The 18353-nt window shown below is 44.7% G+C and overlaps 1 protein-coding gene across 2 annotated transcripts in view; it reads left to right on the forward strand.

The window, feature by feature from the left end:
- The window catches only part of exoc4 (exocyst complex component 4), a 323186-nt gene that overhangs the window by 243434 nt on the left and 61399 nt on the right, over window positions 1-18353 (forward strand). For both annotated transcript variants that reach the window (XM_065021455.1, XM_065021456.1), the window contains exon 14: window positions 8129-8307. In XM_065021455.1, coding sequence (XP_064877527.1) covers window positions 8129-8307 — 179 coding nt within the window. The remainder of the gene's footprint in view (window positions 1-8128; window positions 8308-18353) is intronic.

Here is an 18353-nt window from a genome sequence, read left to right on the forward strand (position 1 = left end):
CTTTCATTCTCTGTTTTCTCTCTCTCTCGCTCTCTTTCATTCTCTGTTTTCTCTCTCTCTCTCTCTCTCTCTCTTCTCTCTCTTTTCTCTCTCTCTCTCTCTTTCATTCTCTGTTTTTTTCTCTCTCTCTCACTCTCTTTCATTCTCTGTTTTCTGTTTTCTCTCTCTCTCTCTTTCATTCTCTGTTTTCTCTCTCTCTCTCTCTCTCTTTCATTCTCTGTTTTCTCTCTCTCTCACTCTCTTTCATTCTCTGTTTTCTCTCTCTTTCTCTCTCTTTCTCTCTCTCTTTTCTCTGTTTTCTCTCTCTCTCTTCTTTCATTCTCTGTTTTCTCTCTCTCTCACTCTCTTTCTCTCTCTGTTTTCTCTCTCTCACTCTCTTTCTCTCTGTTTTCTCTCTCTCTCTCTCTTTCTCTCTGTTTTCTCTCTCTCTCACTCTCTTTCATTCTCTGTTTTCTCTCTCTCTCACTCTCTTTCTTTCTCTGTTTTTCTCTCTCTCTCACTCTCTTTCATTCTCTGTTTTCTCTCTCTCTCACTCTCTTTCATTCTGTTTTCTCTCTCTCTCACTCTCTTTCTCTCTGTTTTCTCTCTCTCTCACTCTCTTTCTTCTCTGTTTTCTCTCTCTCTCGCTCTCTTTCATTCTCTGTTTTCTCTCTCTCTCTCTCTCTTTCATTCTCTGTTTTCTCTCTCTCTCACTCTCTTTCATTCTCTGTTTTCTCTCTCTCTCACTCTCTTTCATTCTCTGTTTTCTCTCTCTCTCACTCTCTTTCATTCTCTGTTTTCTCTCTCTCTCACTCTCTTTCATTCTCTGTTTTCTCTCTCTCTCTTTCTCTCTGTTTTCTCTCTCTCTCACTCTCTTTCTCTCTGTTTTCTCTCTCTCTCGCTCTCTTTCATTCTCTGTTTTCTCTCTCTCTCTCTTTCTCTCTGTTTTCTCTCTCTCTCTCTCTTTCTCTCTGTTTTCTCTCTCTCTCGCTCTCTTTCATTCTCTGTTTTCTCTCTCTCTCACTCTCTTTCATTCTCTGTTTTCTCTCTCTCTCACTCTCTTTCTCTCTGTTTTCTCTCTCTCTCACTCTCTTTCATTCTCTGTTTTCTCTCTCTCTCACTCTCTTTCATTCTCTGTTTTCTCTCTCTCTCACTCTCTTTCATTCTCTGTTTTCTCTCTCTCTCACTCTCTTTCATTCTCTGTTTTCTCTCTCTCTCACTCTCTTTCATTCTCTGTTTTCTCTCTCTCTCTCTCACTCTCTTTCATTCTCTGTTTTCTCTCTCTCTCACTCTCTTTCATTCTCTGTTTTCTCTCTCTCTCACTCTCTTTCATTCTCTGTTTTCTCTCTCTCTCACTCTCTTTCATTCTCTGTTTTCTCTCTCTCTCACTCTCTTTCATTCTCTGTTTTCTCTCTCTCTCACTCTCTTTCATTCTCTGTTTTCTCTCTCTCTCACTCTCTTTCTCTCTGTTTTCTCTCTCTCACTCTCTTTCTCTCTGTTTTCTCTCTCTCACTCTTTCATTCTCTGTTTTCTCTCTCTCTCACTCTCTTTCATTCTCTGTTTTCTCTCTCTCTCGCTCTCTTTCATTCTCTGTTTTCTCTCTCTCTCACTCTCTTTCATTCTCTGTTTTCTCTCTCTCTCACTCTCTTTCATTCTCTGTTTTCTCTCTCTCTCACTCTCTTTCATTCTCTGTTTTCTCTCTCTCTCTCTCTTTCTCTCTGTTTTCTCTCTCTCACTCTCTTTCTCTCTGTTTTCTCTCTCTCTCACTCTCTTTCTCTCTGTTTTCTCTCTCTCTCACTCTCTTTCATTCTCTGTTTTCTCTCTCTCTCACTCTCTTTCATTCTCTCTGTTTTCTCTCTCTCTCACTCTCTTTCATTCTCTGTTTTCTCTCTCTCTCACTCTCTTTCATTCTCTGTTTTCTCTCTCTCTCACTCTCTTTCTCTCTGTTTTCTCTCTCTCACTCTCTTTCTCTCTGTTTTCTCTCTCTCTCGCTCTCTTTCATTCTCTGTTTTCTCTCTCTCTCACTCTCTTTCTCTCTGTTTTCTCTCTCTCTCTCTCTCTTCTCATGTCTCTGTCTTCTCTCTCTCTCTCACTCTCTTTCATTCTCTGTTTTCTCTCTCTCTCTCTCTTTCATTCTCTGTTTTCTCTCTCTCTCACTCTCTTTCATTCTCTGTTTTCTCTCTCTCTCACGCTCTTTCATTCTCTGTTTTCTCTCACTCTCTTTCTCTCTGTTTTCTCTCTCTCTCACTCTCTTTCATTCTCTGTTTTCTCTCTCTCTCACTCTCTTTCATTCTCTGTTTTCTCTCTCACTCTCTTTCTCTCTGTTTTCTCTCTCTCTCACTCTGTTTTCTCTCTCTCTCTTTCTCATTCTCTGTTTTCTCTCTCTCTCACTCTTTTCATTCTCTGTTTTCTCTCTCTCTCTTTCTCTCTGTTTTCTCTCTCTCTCACTCTCTTTCATTCTCTGTTTTCTCTCTCTCTTTCTCTCTGTTTTCTCTCTCTCTCTGTCTTTCTCTCTGTTTTCTCTCTCTCTCACTCTCTTTCATTCTCTGTTTTCTCTCTCTCTCTCTCTTTCATTCTCTGTTTTCTCTCTCTCTCACTCTCTTTCATTCTCTGTTTTCTCTCTCTCTCTCACTCTCTTTCATTCTCTGTTTTCTCTCTCTCTCACTCTCTTTCATTCTCTGTTTTCTCTCTCTCTCACTCTCTTTCATTCTCTGTTTTCTCTCTCTCTCACTCTCTTTCATTCTCTGTTTTCTCTCTCTCTCACTCTCTTTCATTCTCTGTTTTCTCTCTCTCTCTCTCTTTCTCTCTGTTTTCTCTCTCTCTCTCTCTCTTCATCTCTCTGTTTTCTCTCTCTCTCTCTTTTTCATTCTCTGTTTTCTCTCTCTCTCACTCTCTTTCTCTCTGTTTTCTCTCTCTCTCACTCTCTTTCATTCTCTGTTTTCTCTCTCTCTCACTCTCTTTCTCTCTGTTTTCTCTCTCTCTCACTCTCTTTCATTCTCTGTTTTCTCTCTCTCTCACTCTCTTTCATTCTCTGTTTTCTCTCTCTCTCACTCTCTTTCATTCTCTGTTTTCTCTCTCTCTCACTCTCTTTCATTCTCTGTTTTCTCTCTCTCTCACTCTCTTTCTCTCTGTTTTCTCTCTCTCTCACTCTCTTTCATTCTCTGTTTTCTCTCTCTCTCTCTCACTCTCTTTCATTCTCTGTTTTCTCTCTCTCTCACTCTCTTTCATTCTCTGTTTTCTCTCTCTCTCACTCTCTTTCTCTCTGTTTTCTCTCTCTCTCACTCTCTTTCATTCTCTGTTTTCTCTCTCTCACTCTCTTTCATTCTCTGTTTTCTCTCTCTCTCACTCTCTTTCATTCTCTGTTTTCTCTCTCTCTCTCTCTTTCATTCTCTGTTTTCTCTCTCTCTCACTCTCTTTCATTCTCTGTTTTCTCTCTCTCTCTCTCTTTCTTCTCTCTTTCTCTCTCTCTCTCTCTTTCATTCTCTGTTTTCTCTCTCTCTCACTCTCTTTCATTCTCTGTTTTCTCTCTCTCTCGCTCTCTTTCATTCTCTGTTTTCTCTCTCTCTCTCTCTCTTCTCTCTCTCTGTTTTCTCTCTCTCTCTCTCTCTTTTCATTCTCTGTTTTCTCTCTCTCTCTTTCTCTCTTTCATTCTCTGTTTTCTCTCTCTTTTCTCTCTCTCTCTCTTTTCTTTCTCTCTGTTTTCTCTCTCTCTCTCTCTCTCTTTTCATTCTCTGTTTTCTCTCTCTCTCACTCTCTTTCATTCTCTGTCTTTCTTTCTCTCTCTCTCTCTCTCTCTGTCTTTCTCTCTGTTTTCTCTCTCTCTCACTCTCTTTCATTCTCTGTTTTCTCTCTCTCTCACTCTCTTTCTTCTCTGTTTTCTCTCTCTCTCACTCTCTTTCTCTCTGTTTTCTCTCTCTCTCACTCTCTTTCTTCTCTGTTTTCTCTCTCTCTCTCGCTCTCTTTCATTCTCTGTTTTCTCTCTCTCTCACTCTCTTTCTTCTCTGTTTTCTCTCTCTCACTCTCTTTCATTCTCTGTTTTCTCTCTCTCTCGCTCTCTTTCTTCTCTGTTTTCTCTCTCTCTCACTCTCTTTCTTCTCTTTTTCTCTCTCTCTCTCTCTCTTCTCTCTGTTTTCTCTCTCTCTCACTCTCTTTCATTCTCTGTTTTCTCTCTCTCTCACTCTCTTTCATTCTCTGTTTTCTCTCTCTCTCACTCTCTTTCATTCTCTGTTTTCTCTCTCTCTCTCTCTTTTCATTCTCTGTTTTCTCTCTCTCTCGCTCTCTTTCATTCTCTGTTTTCTCTCTCTCACTCTCTTTCATTCTCTGTTTTCTCTCTCTCTCACTCTCTTTCTCTCTGTTTTCTCTCTCTCTCTCTCTTTCATTCTCTGTTTTCTCTCTCTCTCGCTCTCTTTCATTCTCTGTTTTCTCTCTCTCTCACTCTCTTTCTCTCTGTTTTCTCTCTCTCTCACTCTCTTTCTCTCTGTTTTCTCTCTCTCTCGCTCTCTTTCATTCTCTGTTTTCTCTCTCTCTCACTCTCTTTCTCTCTGTTTTCTCTCTCTCTCACTCTCTTTCTCTCTGTTTTCTCTCTCTCTCACTCTCTTTCATTCTCTGTTTTCTCTCTCTCTCACTCTCTTTCATTCTCTGTTTTCTCTCTCTCTCGCTCTCTTTCATTCTCTGTTTTCTCTCTCTCTCGCTCTCTTTCATTCTCTGTTTTCTCTCTCTCTCACTCTCTTTCATTCTCTGTTTTCTCTCTCTCTCTCACTCTCTTTCATTCTCTGTTTTCTCTCTCTCTCACTCTCTTTCATTCTCTGTTTTCTCTCTCTCTCACTCTCTTTCATTCTCTGTTTTCTCTCTCTCTCACTCTCTTTCATTCTCTGTTTTCTCTCTCTCTCACTCTCTTTCATTCTCTGTTTTCTCTCTCTCTCACTCTCTTTCATTCTCTGTTTTCTCTCTCTCTCACTCTCTTTCTCTCTGTTTTCTCTCTCTCTCACTCTCTTTCATTCTCTGTTTTCTCTCTCTCACTCTTTCTTTCATTCTCTGTTTTCTCTCTCTCTCTCTCTCTTTCATTCTCTGTTTTCTCTCTCTCGCTCTCTTTCATTCTCTGTTTTCTCTCTCTCTCACTCTCTTTCATTCTCTGTTTTCTCTCTCTCTCACTCTCTTTCATTCTCTGTTTTCTCTCTCTCTCACTCTCTTTCATTCTCTGTTTTCTCTCTCTCTCACTCTCTTTCATTCTCTGTTTTCTCTCTCTCACTCTCTTTCTCTCTCTGTTCTCTCTCTCTCACTCTCTTTCTTCTCTGTTTTCTCTCTCTCTCACTCTCTTTCATTCTCTGTTTTCTCTCTCTCTCTCTCTCTTTCATTCTCTGTTTTCTCTCTCTCTCACTCTCTTTCATTCTCTGTTTTCTCTCTCTCTCTCTTTCTTCTCTGTTTTCTCTCTCTCACTCTCTTTCTTCTCTGTTTTCTCTCTCTCTCACTCTCTTTCATTCTCTGTTTTCTCTCTCTCTCGCTCTCTTTCATTCTCTGTTTTCTCTCTCTCTCTCTCTTTCATTCTCTGTTTTCTCTCTCTCTCTCTCTCTCTCTGTCTCTCTGTCTCCCTGTCTCCCTGTCTCCCTGTCTCTCTGTCTCTCTGTTTCTCTCTGTCTCTCTGTTTCTCTCTCTGTGTCTCTGTCTCTTTCGAGTTTTGATATTGAAGTGAATTCACCAAGGCTGATGGTCAGTAGTCACGCAAAAAAATGAGGATATTCTTTGCTGTCTTCTCCTCAAGGCTGTGTTCTTGTCATGTGTCTGCTAGCATGTGTGAAGTCTGAAACGTCACATTGCCACACACACACACATACCTATACATGCACACTCAGTTGAGTCTTTTTCTCTCTCTCTCTCTCCTCTTTCTACCCACCCAGCCTTTACTATGACGTCTCTCTCCCCTTCCCTCTCTATCTGCTCCTGCTCCAGTTACTAGCTAGTCATTGGGCCTGTGGTGACTGAACTAAGTTAGTCAGTCAGTCCTAAATCACAGTGAAGGTCATTACTGGAAGCCCAAGGCCTCATTGAGATGCATTTTTTTTAATTTTTTTTAAATTATTATTATGTTTTGACCTTTACTTTACTAGGCAAGTCAGTTAAGAACAAATTCTTATTTTCAATGACGGCCTAGGAACAGTGGGTTAACTGCCTGTTCAGGGGCAGAACGACAGATTTTGTACCTTGTCAGCTCGGGGATTTGAACTTGCAACCTTTCGGTTACTAGTCCAATGCTCTAACCACTAGGCTACCCTGCCGCCCCATGCTGGAGTTGATGTGACTGGTCTGTCTGTCCGTCCAGGGTCCAGCTCCACACGGTGCCAGCCATCCTCTGTGCAGGGGACCATGGGATTGTTATTATAGTCCCCTCCCCCCTAATCCTCCTCACCCCCCAATAAATGTCCTTCTCCTTTTCACTATCCTCCTGCCTTCCACTACTGTCCTCTCCTTCATTCTAGGCAATCCTTATCTGGAGCTGTTGACAGGTTTTAAGCCGCTACTCTTAATGCACAACCCATATCCAGAAGAGAAACCCTTCTCTCTCTACCCTGGTCCCAGAGCTTCCCATCTCCTATATCCAGAAGAGAAACCCTTCTCTCTCTACCCTGGTCCCAGAGCTCCCCATCTCCTATATCCAGAAGAGAAACCCTTCTCTCTCTACCCTGGTCCCAGAGCTTCCCATCTCCTATATCCAGAAGAGAAACCCTTCTCTCTCTACCCTGGTCCCAGAGCTTCCCATCTCCTATATCCAGAAGAGAAACCCTTCTCTCTCTACCCTGGTCCCAGAGCTTCCCATCTCCTATATCCAGAAGAGAAACCCTTCTCTCTCTACCCTGGTCCCAGAGCTTCCCATCTCCTATATCCAGAAGAGAAACCCCTCTCTCTACCCTGGTCCCAGAGCTCCCCATCTCCTATATCCAGAAGAGAAACCCCTCTCTCTACCCTGGTCCCAGAGCTTCTCATCTCCTATATCCAGAAGAGAAACCCCTCTCTCTACCCTGGTCCCAGAGCTTCCCATCTCCTATATCCAGAAGAGAAACCCGTCTCTCTCTACCCTGGTCCCAGAGCTTCCCATCTCCTATATCCAGAAGAGAAACCCTTCTCTCTCTACCCTGGTCCCAGAGCTCCCCATCTCCTATATCCAGAAGAGAAACCCCTCTCTCTACCCTGGTCCCAGAGCTTCCCATCTCCTATATCCAGAAGAGAAACCCCTCTCTCTACCCTGGTCCAAGAGCTTCCCATCTCCTATATCCAGAAGAGAAACCCTTCTCTCTCTACCCTGGTCCCAGAGCTCCCCATCTCCTATATCCAGAAGAGAAACCCTTCTCTCTCTACCCTGGTCCCTGAGCTTCCCATCTCCTATATCCACAAGAGAAACCCTTCTCTCTCTACTCTACCAGGCTAACCCTTGTTTGAATATCAGGCAGTTAGATCAAACAGATCTGGGACCAGGCTAACCCTTGTTTGAATATCAGGCAGTTAGTTCAAACAGATCTGGGACCAGGCTAGCCCTTGTTTGAAGATCAGGCAGTTAGTTCAAACAGATCTGGGACCAGGCTAGCCCTTGTTTGAAGATCAGGCATTTAGTTCTAACTACTCTCATGACCATTTTAGAACCTGTCTAGAACATGTCACATTGACTGATTTTTGTCTAATACAACTTTTTTCGTTTCCTCTCTCCTCCTCCATCTCCTCTCTCCTCCTCCATTTCCTCTCTCCTCCTCCATTTCCTCTCTCCTCCTCCATTTCCTCTCTCCTCCTCCATCTCCTCTCTCCTCCTCCATTTCCTCTCTCCTCCTCCATTTCCTCTCTCCTCCTCCATCTCCTCTCTCCTCCTCCATTTCCTCTCTCCTCCTCCATCTCCTCTCTCCTCCTCCATCTCCTCTCTCCTCCTCCATTTCCTCTCTCCTCCTCCATCTCCTCTCTCCTCCTCCATCTCCTCTCTCCTCCTCCATCTCCCCTCTCCTCCTCCATCTCCTCTCTCCTCCTCCATTTCCTCTCCTCCTCCATTTCCATTCCTCCTCCATTTCCTCTCCTCCTCCATTTCCTCTCTCCTCCTCCATTTCCTCTCTCCTCCTCCATCTCCTCTCTCCTCCTCCATTTCCTCTCTCCTCCTCCATTGCCACCGATCCAGGGCGGCGTTTGCCAAGGAGTCAGAGGTGCTGACGGGTAACCTGGGTGACAAGCTGATCCCGCAGAACGAGATCCTGCGTGACGTGAGCGACCTGAAGGCCCTGGCCAACCTGCAGGAGAGCATGGAGTGGCTGGCCTCCAGACTCAAAGGCTTCTTCATCAACCTGCCCCACGCTGCCAGTAAGTATACACGCACACGCGCAGAGGCAGGCATACATACATACACACCTTATGGCTTCCATTCATGCAGGGTTGGTGGGGTGTGTGTGGGGAGGGGTGAGGTGTGTGTGTGTGTGGACTGAAGGGCTGCTTGTTCAACACCTGTCCCACACAGCCAATGAATGAACAGTATACAACACAAGGAGGTTCCATAATGGTAACATGGACTGTGTAACGTTTTGTTCTAAATACTGCCACTAGTATACACATCCACTCCCAATGGTATGTATATGTACACACACTGTAGTCTGACACCTTAACAGTCATGATTAGTAGCAGTAGTTATGTATTCTCTGTCACACACACACACACACACACACACACACACACAGCAGTAGTTTTCCTCTCTGTCATTAAGAGTTTGTCTGAGTGAATTACCACCGTCTAATTAGAGCCAGGTAGGAGGGCCTCCAGAAACAAACACCACTTTATACACACTCTAATTAGCCCTGGAAGTGTGTGGTTTGTTTCCGAACTGTCAAAGACCTTTTACTCACTGTCTTTACAGAGACCTCATTTATCAGTGAAAATGTGTGTGTGTTCCATTGTCATCAGTAGGCTGAGAATGTTTCTGATCTTGTAGTCCAACTCTTATGGTGGTGTTTCTGATCTCCAACTCTTATGGTGGTGTTTCTGTTTCTGATCTCCAACTCTTATGGTGGTGTTTCTGATCTCCAACTCTTATGGTGGTGTTTCTGATCTCCAACTCTTATGGTGGTGTTTCTGATCTCCAACTCTTATGGTGGTGTTTCTGATCTCCAACTCTTATGGTGGTGTTTCTGATCTCCAACTCTTATGGTGGTGTTTCTGTTTCTGATCTCTAACTCTTATGGTGGTGTTTCTGGTCTCCAACTCTTATGGTAGTGTTTCTGATCTCCAACTCTTATGGTGGTGTTTCTGATCTCCAACTCTTATGGTGGTGTTTCTGATCTTGTAGTCCAACTCTTATGGTGGTGTTTCTGATCTCCAACTCTTATGGTGGTGTTTCTGATCTCCAACTCTTATGGTGGTGTTTCTGATCTCCAACTCTTATGGTGGTGTTTCTGATCTCCAACTCTTATGGTGGTGTTTCTGATCTCCAACTCTTATGGTGGTGTTTCTGATCTCCAACTCTTATGGTGGTGTTTCTGGTCTCCAACTCTTATGGTGGTGTTTCTGATCTCCAACTCTTATGGTGGTGTTTCTGGTCTCCAACTCTTATGGTGGTGTTTCTGATCTCCAACTCTTATGGTGGTGTTTCTGATCTCCAACTCTTATGGTGGTGTTTCTGATCTCCAACTCTTATGGTGGTGTTTCTGATCTCCAACTCTTATGGTGGTGTTTCTGATCTCCAACTCTTATGGTGGTGTTTCTGATCTCCAACTCTTATGGTGGTGTTTCTGGTCTCCAACTCTTATGGTGGTGTTTCTGATCTCCAACTCTTATGGTGGTGTTTCTGATCTCCAACTCTTATGGTGGTGTTTCTGATCTCCAACTCTTATGGTGGTGTGCCCATACAATAACATTCTAATTGTGCCATCCTTCAATATGTAAACACAACCTTGATGGTGATGCTCAGACCACACCCAGAAAGGTTCAGAACACACACACACACACACACACACACACACACACACACACACGCCCACACACACACACACACACGTAGAAAGGACACAGCCCATCTTAAGCTCAGTGTTGTGATCACCTGTTCCAGAGCATGAAAGTCACTGAGTTCTTCCTCTGTTGCATCCCATGTCACCTCCTTCATTTTACACCTATAAAAGTTCCTATTCCCTCTGTGAACTTCCCCTTTCTGAACGACTTAAATGAGGGATTTTCTTTCTATTGTTTTTTTAGGGGGGTGGAAGAGGAGACAGTCGGAGCGCTGTTCCTTCCTCCTCGGCAGCTCAGATAAGAATTCAATAAGAGAACGGGCGGCGAACGTGGCATAATTATCATTCATTCTGCCGAGTGGCATTAATGGAGTGTGTTTTATCGTGGCGGGACAGCCACAGTATTGTTCATTATTTAGTGTTTGCCTTGGTTGATGGGGCTCGGCGCGACACGGAGGAGGGGGAGAAAAAACCTCCCTTCTTATCTCTCCGTTTCCCCCCTTCTTCCCTAAATTGGATTTCATATTACAGAGGTAGTCAGGTATGGACAAGTCATTTTCTTTCTCTTGTCTTCCTCGACTCGTACACGTTTTCTTCTCTCTCTCCGCGGTGTGATGGCCTCGCTAGATGAAGGAGTCTTTCAGTCGGGCCGGCTGTCCTTTGGAGTGTGGCGAGGTCCTGTAGCACCCATGTTCCTCCACGGTAGGGGAAGGAGTGAACCACCTTGAGACAGACAGGACCAGAGTCATAGAGTTTAGTCATTGAGGTTTCTACCAAAAGCATTAGGATGCATAAAGTGTTTCCGTGAAACCACATCACTTGATTGATTTAATGTATTGGATAATTAACCATCAACATTACATATATTAAACACCAAGCTTATTTCTGTTGTTGTGCTCCTCATTCTCTGATAGTGCTGTTTCTGGCAGGAAGTGTGGGACTGCGGTGTCATTGTCCTTCCTGTGTGTTTCAGTTGGAGCGTTGTTTAAGAGAGGAGGGCAGAGCACTATGGAGTGATATTAGTGCCAACAGATGTATTCTGAATGAAATCATATTAAGACCCAGTAACAGGGGACCGGTGTAAGTGGAGTCAATGTGTGATCTGTGAACCTTCATATACAGCTGGTACAGTACGCTGATGCTCTGCTATACTGGCTACATTATAGCCGACTGTTAATCTATAAGTTATTTACAGAACCCACAACGGCCCCCCAAAGGAGTGGCGCTACGGTCTAAGGCACTGCATCTCAGTGCTAGAGGCGTCACTACAGACCCCGGTTCGATTCCAGGCTGTATCACAACCGACCGTGATTGGGAGTTAGATAGGGTGGCGCCCAATTGGCCCAGTGTTGTCTGGGTTTGGCCGGGGTAGGCCGTCATTGTAAATAAGAATTTGTTCTTAACTGACTTGCCTAGTTAAATAAAGGTAAAAGGACAATGCTAGGATAATGCCCAGCCTCGTATGCAGGAGGTAGATCGACCCAGAGAAATCAGTCTAAGATGGACATTTCCTATAATCACATGTCTGTGCCTGGGCTGCATCTGTAAAACGCACGCACGCACACACACACACACATACACACACACAGGGAGAGACACAGGGATAAGGCAAGGAGAAGATTAGCATGATAAATACACACTGTCTCTGTCAAGACGCTGCTGGATCTTAATTTAATCTTAATTTGATTAAACAATCATGTGTGTGTGTGTTTGATATGACAGAGAGACAGCGGTCATCCAGTGTGTGTGTGTGTTCTCCAATGGTGATTGGCCGTGAGGGTGGCAGGGGCGAGGGTCTTATCGCCCATCTGGGCGCCGCTCTGGACGCCTAATCCTCTCAGACAATATTTACCTGAGGTGACACACATACAACACACACCACACACAATGCACACACACAACACACACACACTGAGGGCACCTGCCAATGTGATGGCCGCTTTCTGCTGGGAACAGCTGTGTGTGTATGTTTCTAAAACTGGATCTGTGGGCATGTCTGTCTAGCTATCTGTCTGTCTGTCTGTCTAGCTACCTGTCTATCTGTCTAGCTATCTGTCTGTTTGTCTGTCGAGCTATCTGGCTGTCTGGCTGTCATGTCTGTCTGTCTAGCTACCTGTCTGTCTGTCTGTCTAGCTATCTGTCAGTCTAGCTATCTGTCTGTCAGTCTAGCTATCTGTCTGTCAGTCTAGCTATCTGTCTGTCTGTCTGTCTAGCTATCTGTCAGTCTGTCTAGCTATCTGTCAGTCTGTCTAGCTATCTGTCTGTCTGTCTAGCTATCTGTCTGTCTGTCTAGCTATCTGTCAGTCTGTCTAGCTATCTGTCTGTCTAGCTACCTGTCTGTCTGTCTGTCTAGCTATCTGTCTGTCTAGCTATCTCTCAGTCTGTCTAGCTATCTGTCAGTCTGTCTAGCTGTCTGTCTGTCTAGCTATCTGTCTGTCTGTCTAGCTATCTGTCTGTCTGCCTAGCTGTCTGTCTGTCTGTCTGTCTGTCTAGCTATCTGTCTGTCTAGCTATCTGTCTGTCTAGCTATCTGTCTGTCTGTCTAGCTATCTGTCTGTCTGTCTAGCTATCTGTCTGTCTGTCGAGCTATCTGTCTGTCTGTCGAGCTATCTGTCTGTCTGTCGAGCTATCTGTCTGTCTAGCTACCTGTCTGTCTGTCTGTCTGTCTGTCTGTCTGTCTGTCTGTCTGTCTGTCTGTCTGTCTGTCTGTCTGTCTGTCTGTCGAGCTATCGGAGGGAGTACCCTACTCCCTACATCAGGGGAAGATAGTACCCTACTCCCTACATCAGGGGTAGATAGTACCCTACTCACTATATCAGGGGTAGATAGCACCCTACTCCCTACATCAGGGGTAGATAGCACCCTACTCACTACATCAGGGGTAGAAAGCACCCTACTCACTACATCAGGGGTAGATAGCACCCTACTCCCTACATCAGGGGAAGATAGTACCCTACTCCTTACATCAGGGGTAGATAGTACCCTACTCCCTACATCAGGGGTAGATAGTACCCTACTCCCTACATCAGGGGTAGATAGTACCCTACTCCCTACATCAGGGGTAGATAGTACCCTACTCACTATATCAGGGGAAGATAGTACCCTACTCCCTACATCAGGGGAAGATAGTACCCTACTCCTTACATCAGGGGTAGATGGTACCCTACTCCCTACATCAGGGGTAGATAGCACCCTACTCCCTACATCAGGGGTAGATAGCACCCTACTCCCTACATCAGGGGTAGATAGCACCCTACTCCCTACATCAGGGGTAGATAGCACCCTACTCCCTACATCAGGGGTAGATAGCACTCTACTCCCTACATCAGGGGTAGATAGTACCCTACTCACTATATCAGGGGTAGATAGCACCCTACTCCCTACATCAGGGGTAGATAGTACCCTACTCACTATATCAGGGGTAGATAGTACCCTACTCCCTACATCAGGGGTAGATAGTACCCTACTCCCTACATCAGGGGTAGATAGTACCCTACTCCCTACATCAGGGGTAGATAGTACCCTACTCCCTACATCAGGGGTAGATAGGACCCTACTCCCTACATCAGGGGTAGATAGCACCCTACTCCCTACATCAGGGGTAGATAGCACTCTACTCCCTACATCAGGGGTAGATAGCACCCTACTCCCTACATCAGGGGTAGATAGCACCCTACTCCCTACATCAGGGGTAGATAGTACCCTACTCCCTACATCAGGGGTAGATAGCACCCTACTCCCTACATCAGGGGTAGATAGTACCCTACTCCCTACATCAGGGGTAGATAGCACCCTACTCCCTACATCAGGGGTAGATAGTACCCTACTCCCTACATCAGGGGTAGATAGCACCCTACTCCCTACATCAGGGGTAGATAGTACCCTACTCCCTACATGGAAGAGCAGGTGTGTATAATTTAGGCTATCACTGAACCGATCAATTATCTCAGTTGGTCAGGTATGAAGCCTAGTTGGAACATCCTGCTGTAGCTGTGCCACTCCAGGAACAGGGTTGGCTACCCCGGCACCACATAGTGGACTACTCTTGACCTGATCCCTATGGGCCCTGGTCAAAAGGAGTGCACTATATAGGGAATGGGGTGCTGTTTAGGACACATCTAACTGTAGCTGTGCTCTGCTGCTCTACTCTCTGTAATGAGGTACTATAGAACCATGCTGTCCTGGGGGAGAGTTGTTCTTTGACCGCATGTTCTTTTTGCAGCATTGGCAGGATTTTGGAGTAAGGGGGGGATTTGCCTGTGAGGTAGAGACGGGGGGAGAGAGGATGAGGAGGGGGGATTTTTAAAATGTTTTTAACCTTGACCTGAGCAAGTGGTGGGCTGCTCCCTCTAGCAGTAGGAAGTATTAGCATAATCAGTGTTCTACTTTCTTTCTCCAACACACAATACAAGCCTGTACATCTCTAATGGTTCCCTTGATACCTTGAATACGTTTACCTTTCTGTTTTACACATGCATGTCTAGTCTTTATCTCTCACATACTTCCAGGCTGTCTCTCAGGCATACATAACAATAGACACATCCTATCTCTCTCATCATTCTCTTTCCCTCTCTCTCTCTTTCTCTCTCTCTTCTCTCTCTCTCTCTCTCTCTCTCCTCTCTCTCTCTCTCTCTCTCTCTCTCTCTCTCTCTCTCTCTCTCTCTCTCTCTCTCTCTCTCTCTCTTTTCTCTACCTTCATCCCACACTCCTTCCATCCTTCTCTCTCTCTCCCCTCCTTCCATCCTTCTCCCCACTCTTTCTCCTCTCTCCACCCACCCCACCTCTCTCTCTCTATCCTAGTGCAGATGTCTGTCCTGTTCCACACACAGAATAATTAACACCAGTCCCTATGCATCATTCATGACTTCACTCCACCCCTCCAGGATAGACCCTCCCTCTCTTCTTCTTTCTCTTCTTCCTCTCTGCTGGAAGTCTGGAAAGAGCAGACTGATGAGTCAATGGAAAGTTCTGCACCACATTGAACTGGTTCAGACAGGAGGCATCAACTCATAGTTGTTTCTTTCATGTTCTCTCTCTTTGTTCTCTGTTAGCTTTCCTGTCATTGACCAGCCAGAGCAGTAGAGTATTTATACTGTGTGTCTGGGTGTGTGTGTGCCATTGATCTGCCCCCCGTCTCTCCCTTAATGTGTGCCACCCTCATCTCCTGCAGATGGCAAGGAACAGACGCCTCCCTTAGATGGGATTGGAAAATAATTGGATAAGCACTACACACTATACAGTACACACACTACACACTCACACAAACACGGATAAACAAAAACACACATATATTTACAAAGACCCCACATACTAGGAGAGAGAGACCGAGAGACCGGCGGAGAGAGAGACCGGCGGAGAGAGAGACCGGCGGAGGCAGAGAGAGAGACACACAGAGAGAGAGAAACACAGAGAGCGAGGCACGCAGAGAGCGAGGCACGCAGAGAGCGAGGCGCGCAGAGAGCGAGGCGCGCAGAGAGCGAGGCGCGCAGAGAGCGAGGCGCGCAGAGAGCGAGGCGCGCAGAGAGCGACCCTGAATCCAAAGAGATTAGACAGGGAAAGTTGACATAGATGGGAGGTATGGAAGGCTGTCAGTCAGAAGGAGCCCAAGTTCCTCTGTTCATGCCTCTAAATTGGTGGCCCCATGCCGTGGAGTCTTGATCGCATCATCAAAGGGTGACAGGCTGAGAAGCGTACTGTGTTCCCCTGGTGAGACCTCCTGCTGTTAGGCCTGCCTCCCCAGAGCTGCCAAAGACATTATGTGAAATGCACTGGAGGAAACACACAATGCAGTTACTTTAACACTAACACACATAGGTGTTTACACACAACACACACACACAGGTGTTTACACACAACACACACACACAGGCATTTACACACAACACACACAAGCCATGGCACATAAACAAGCTATCACAGTCTCACATCAGAATTAGATGTTGTTTGCAAAGTTCTACACCTGAAATGTGAAAATATTTAGGGCTAAGTTTAGGCATCAACTCCGGATTCTGAAGGTTAGACATGAACTCTGAATGGTTAAGGTAAGGGTTAAGGTTTGGGTTAGGCTGAACAAAAAAATATCAACAACTACTTTCTATCGCCGGATTCAAACATGCAACCTTTGGTCTGTTTGGAACCTTTGGTCTGTTTGGAACCTTTGGTCTGTTTGGAACCTTTGGTCTGTTTGGTCTACTTGGAACAATTGGTCTGTTTGGAACCTTTGGTCTGTTTGGAACCTTTGGTCTACTTGGAACCAGAGGCAGATGCTTACCGCCATCCCCGTCCACAATACCCTAGCAAAACCAAAACCTACTTGAAGGTAACGGCGCTCACTGTTGCCCCTAGTGGCTGGTCACGCCATCTCTGGACATCCTCAGACATGGATGGATGTTGAAACCTGACTTGTGTCATAAGTGACCTGCCTGGGCACACAGCTCGCACCCGTTGTCTGTGAACTCTTTGTTGTAGAAACAATAAAAAAGACCTTGTTTTGGTCAAAAATCAAATATGATGGGGCTGGAGAAATGTAACATTCTCATATTCATAGACAGAGCTACGGATGCAAGGGCTGACCATCCATGATATCAGAATGATAGTTTTGCCCAATGTTATGAGGCTGTACTGTAATTATTTACATTTACTTTGTTTACAAATATTGGAGAAAACTAGCTTATATTTTGGGTTCTCATGGAGTGTGACAGTTGAACTAAGGTCATGAGGCATTTATAAGTTATATTCTTCAAGAATCAATGCGTACATATCATTTATTTATAAGTCCAGAAATGGATGTAGCAACTGCTGATTGCCCCTTTAAAGAGCCTGTGTGATGTGTTTGTTTAGTTACCATTCATGTGCTCGTGGGAAACATCCCAGTTGGAACAATTCTTCAACCAATGACATTTTAGCTAGCTATATGAGCTATATGAGCTATATGAGCTAAGTTTCTAATAATAAAGTTAGCTAGGTTGCAAACATGGACAATATAGTCAAACTAGCTACGTATCAACAATGATACATATCAAGTGTGTTGATATGTAGCATTGTCATTTTCTCAGACTTTCCGACTTGTAATTACAACTTGGAGGGCCGTTTAAGTGAAACTTCCCAGTGGAAGTCTCGTATTTCCGATAACTCAGACACCACATGAACAGACTATTTGTCCCACCTCCTGGTTAAAGGGTGGCATAGTGTTGGCTACTGTATTTTTCTACTGATGGTTAAATCAGCCACGTGATTCTGAGGTAAAAGGATGTGTGTTGTCATGCCGTATACCCCAGTATATGGTATCAACGTTATATCATCCAAGCCTAGTTGATACCACCTGAGGACAGAGAGAGAATAGGATGTTGACATCACCTGGCAAACAACAGGTTTACAGGTGAGGCCAGATAGTGACTGAGACAAGTATTGTACATGAAAGTTAGTTACTCAACTCAAAGTTTGCTCTCTTTTTGTCATCATTCTTTTCTGTAGACTTTAACTTCAATTGGTCTGCTCTTCAGACAAACAGATTGAAAAGGCTGACCTGCAGAGAAGCAGCTTATGTCCTCCACATTGGTGTTGTTGGTGATTCTCTTCCTTCTAGTTACAGCTTATGTCCTCCACATTGGTGTTGTTGGTGATTCTCTTCCTTCTAGTTACAGCTTATGTCCTCCACATTGGTGTTGTTGGTGATTCTCTTCCTTCTAGTTACAGCTTATGTCCTCCACATTGGTGTTGTTGGTGATTCTCTTCCTTCTAGTTACAGCTTATGTCCTCCACATTGGTGTTGTTGGTGATTCTCTTCCTTCTAGTTACAGCTTATGTCCTCCACATTGGTGTTGTTGGTGATTCTCTTCCTTCTAGTTACAGCTTATGTCCTCCACATTGGTGTTGTTGGTGATTCTCTTCCTTCTAGTTACAGCTTATGTCCTCCACATTGGTGTTGTTGGTGATTCTCTTCCTTCTAGTTACAGCTTATGTCCTCCACATTGGTGTTGTTGGTGATTCTCTTCCTTCTAGTTACAGCTTATGTCCTCCACATTGGTGTTGTTGGTGATTCTCTTCCTTCTAGTTACAGCTTATGTCCTCCACATTGGTGTTGGTGATTCTCTTCCTTCTAGTTATAGCTTATGTCCTCCACATTGGTGTTGTTGGTGATTCTCTTCCTTCTAGTTACAGCTTATGTCCTCCACATTGGTGTTGTTGGTGATTCTCTTCCTTCTAGTTACAGCTTATGTCCTCCACATTGGTGTTGTTGGTGATTCTCTTCCTTCTAGTTACAGCTTATGTCCTCCACATTGGTGTTGTTGGTGATTCTCTTCCTTCTAGTTACAGCTTATGTCCTCCACATTGGTGTTGTTGGTGATTCTCTTCCTTCTAGTTACAGCTTATGTCCTCCACATTGGTGTTGTTGGTGATTCTCTTCCTTCTA

This window comes from Oncorhynchus nerka, linkage group LG8, assembly GCF_034236695.1.
Source record: "Oncorhynchus nerka isolate Pitt River linkage group LG8, Oner_Uvic_2.0, whole genome shotgun sequence".
In the NCBI taxonomy this organism is placed as follows: Eukaryota; Metazoa; Chordata; class Actinopteri; order Salmoniformes; family Salmonidae; genus Oncorhynchus; species Oncorhynchus nerka.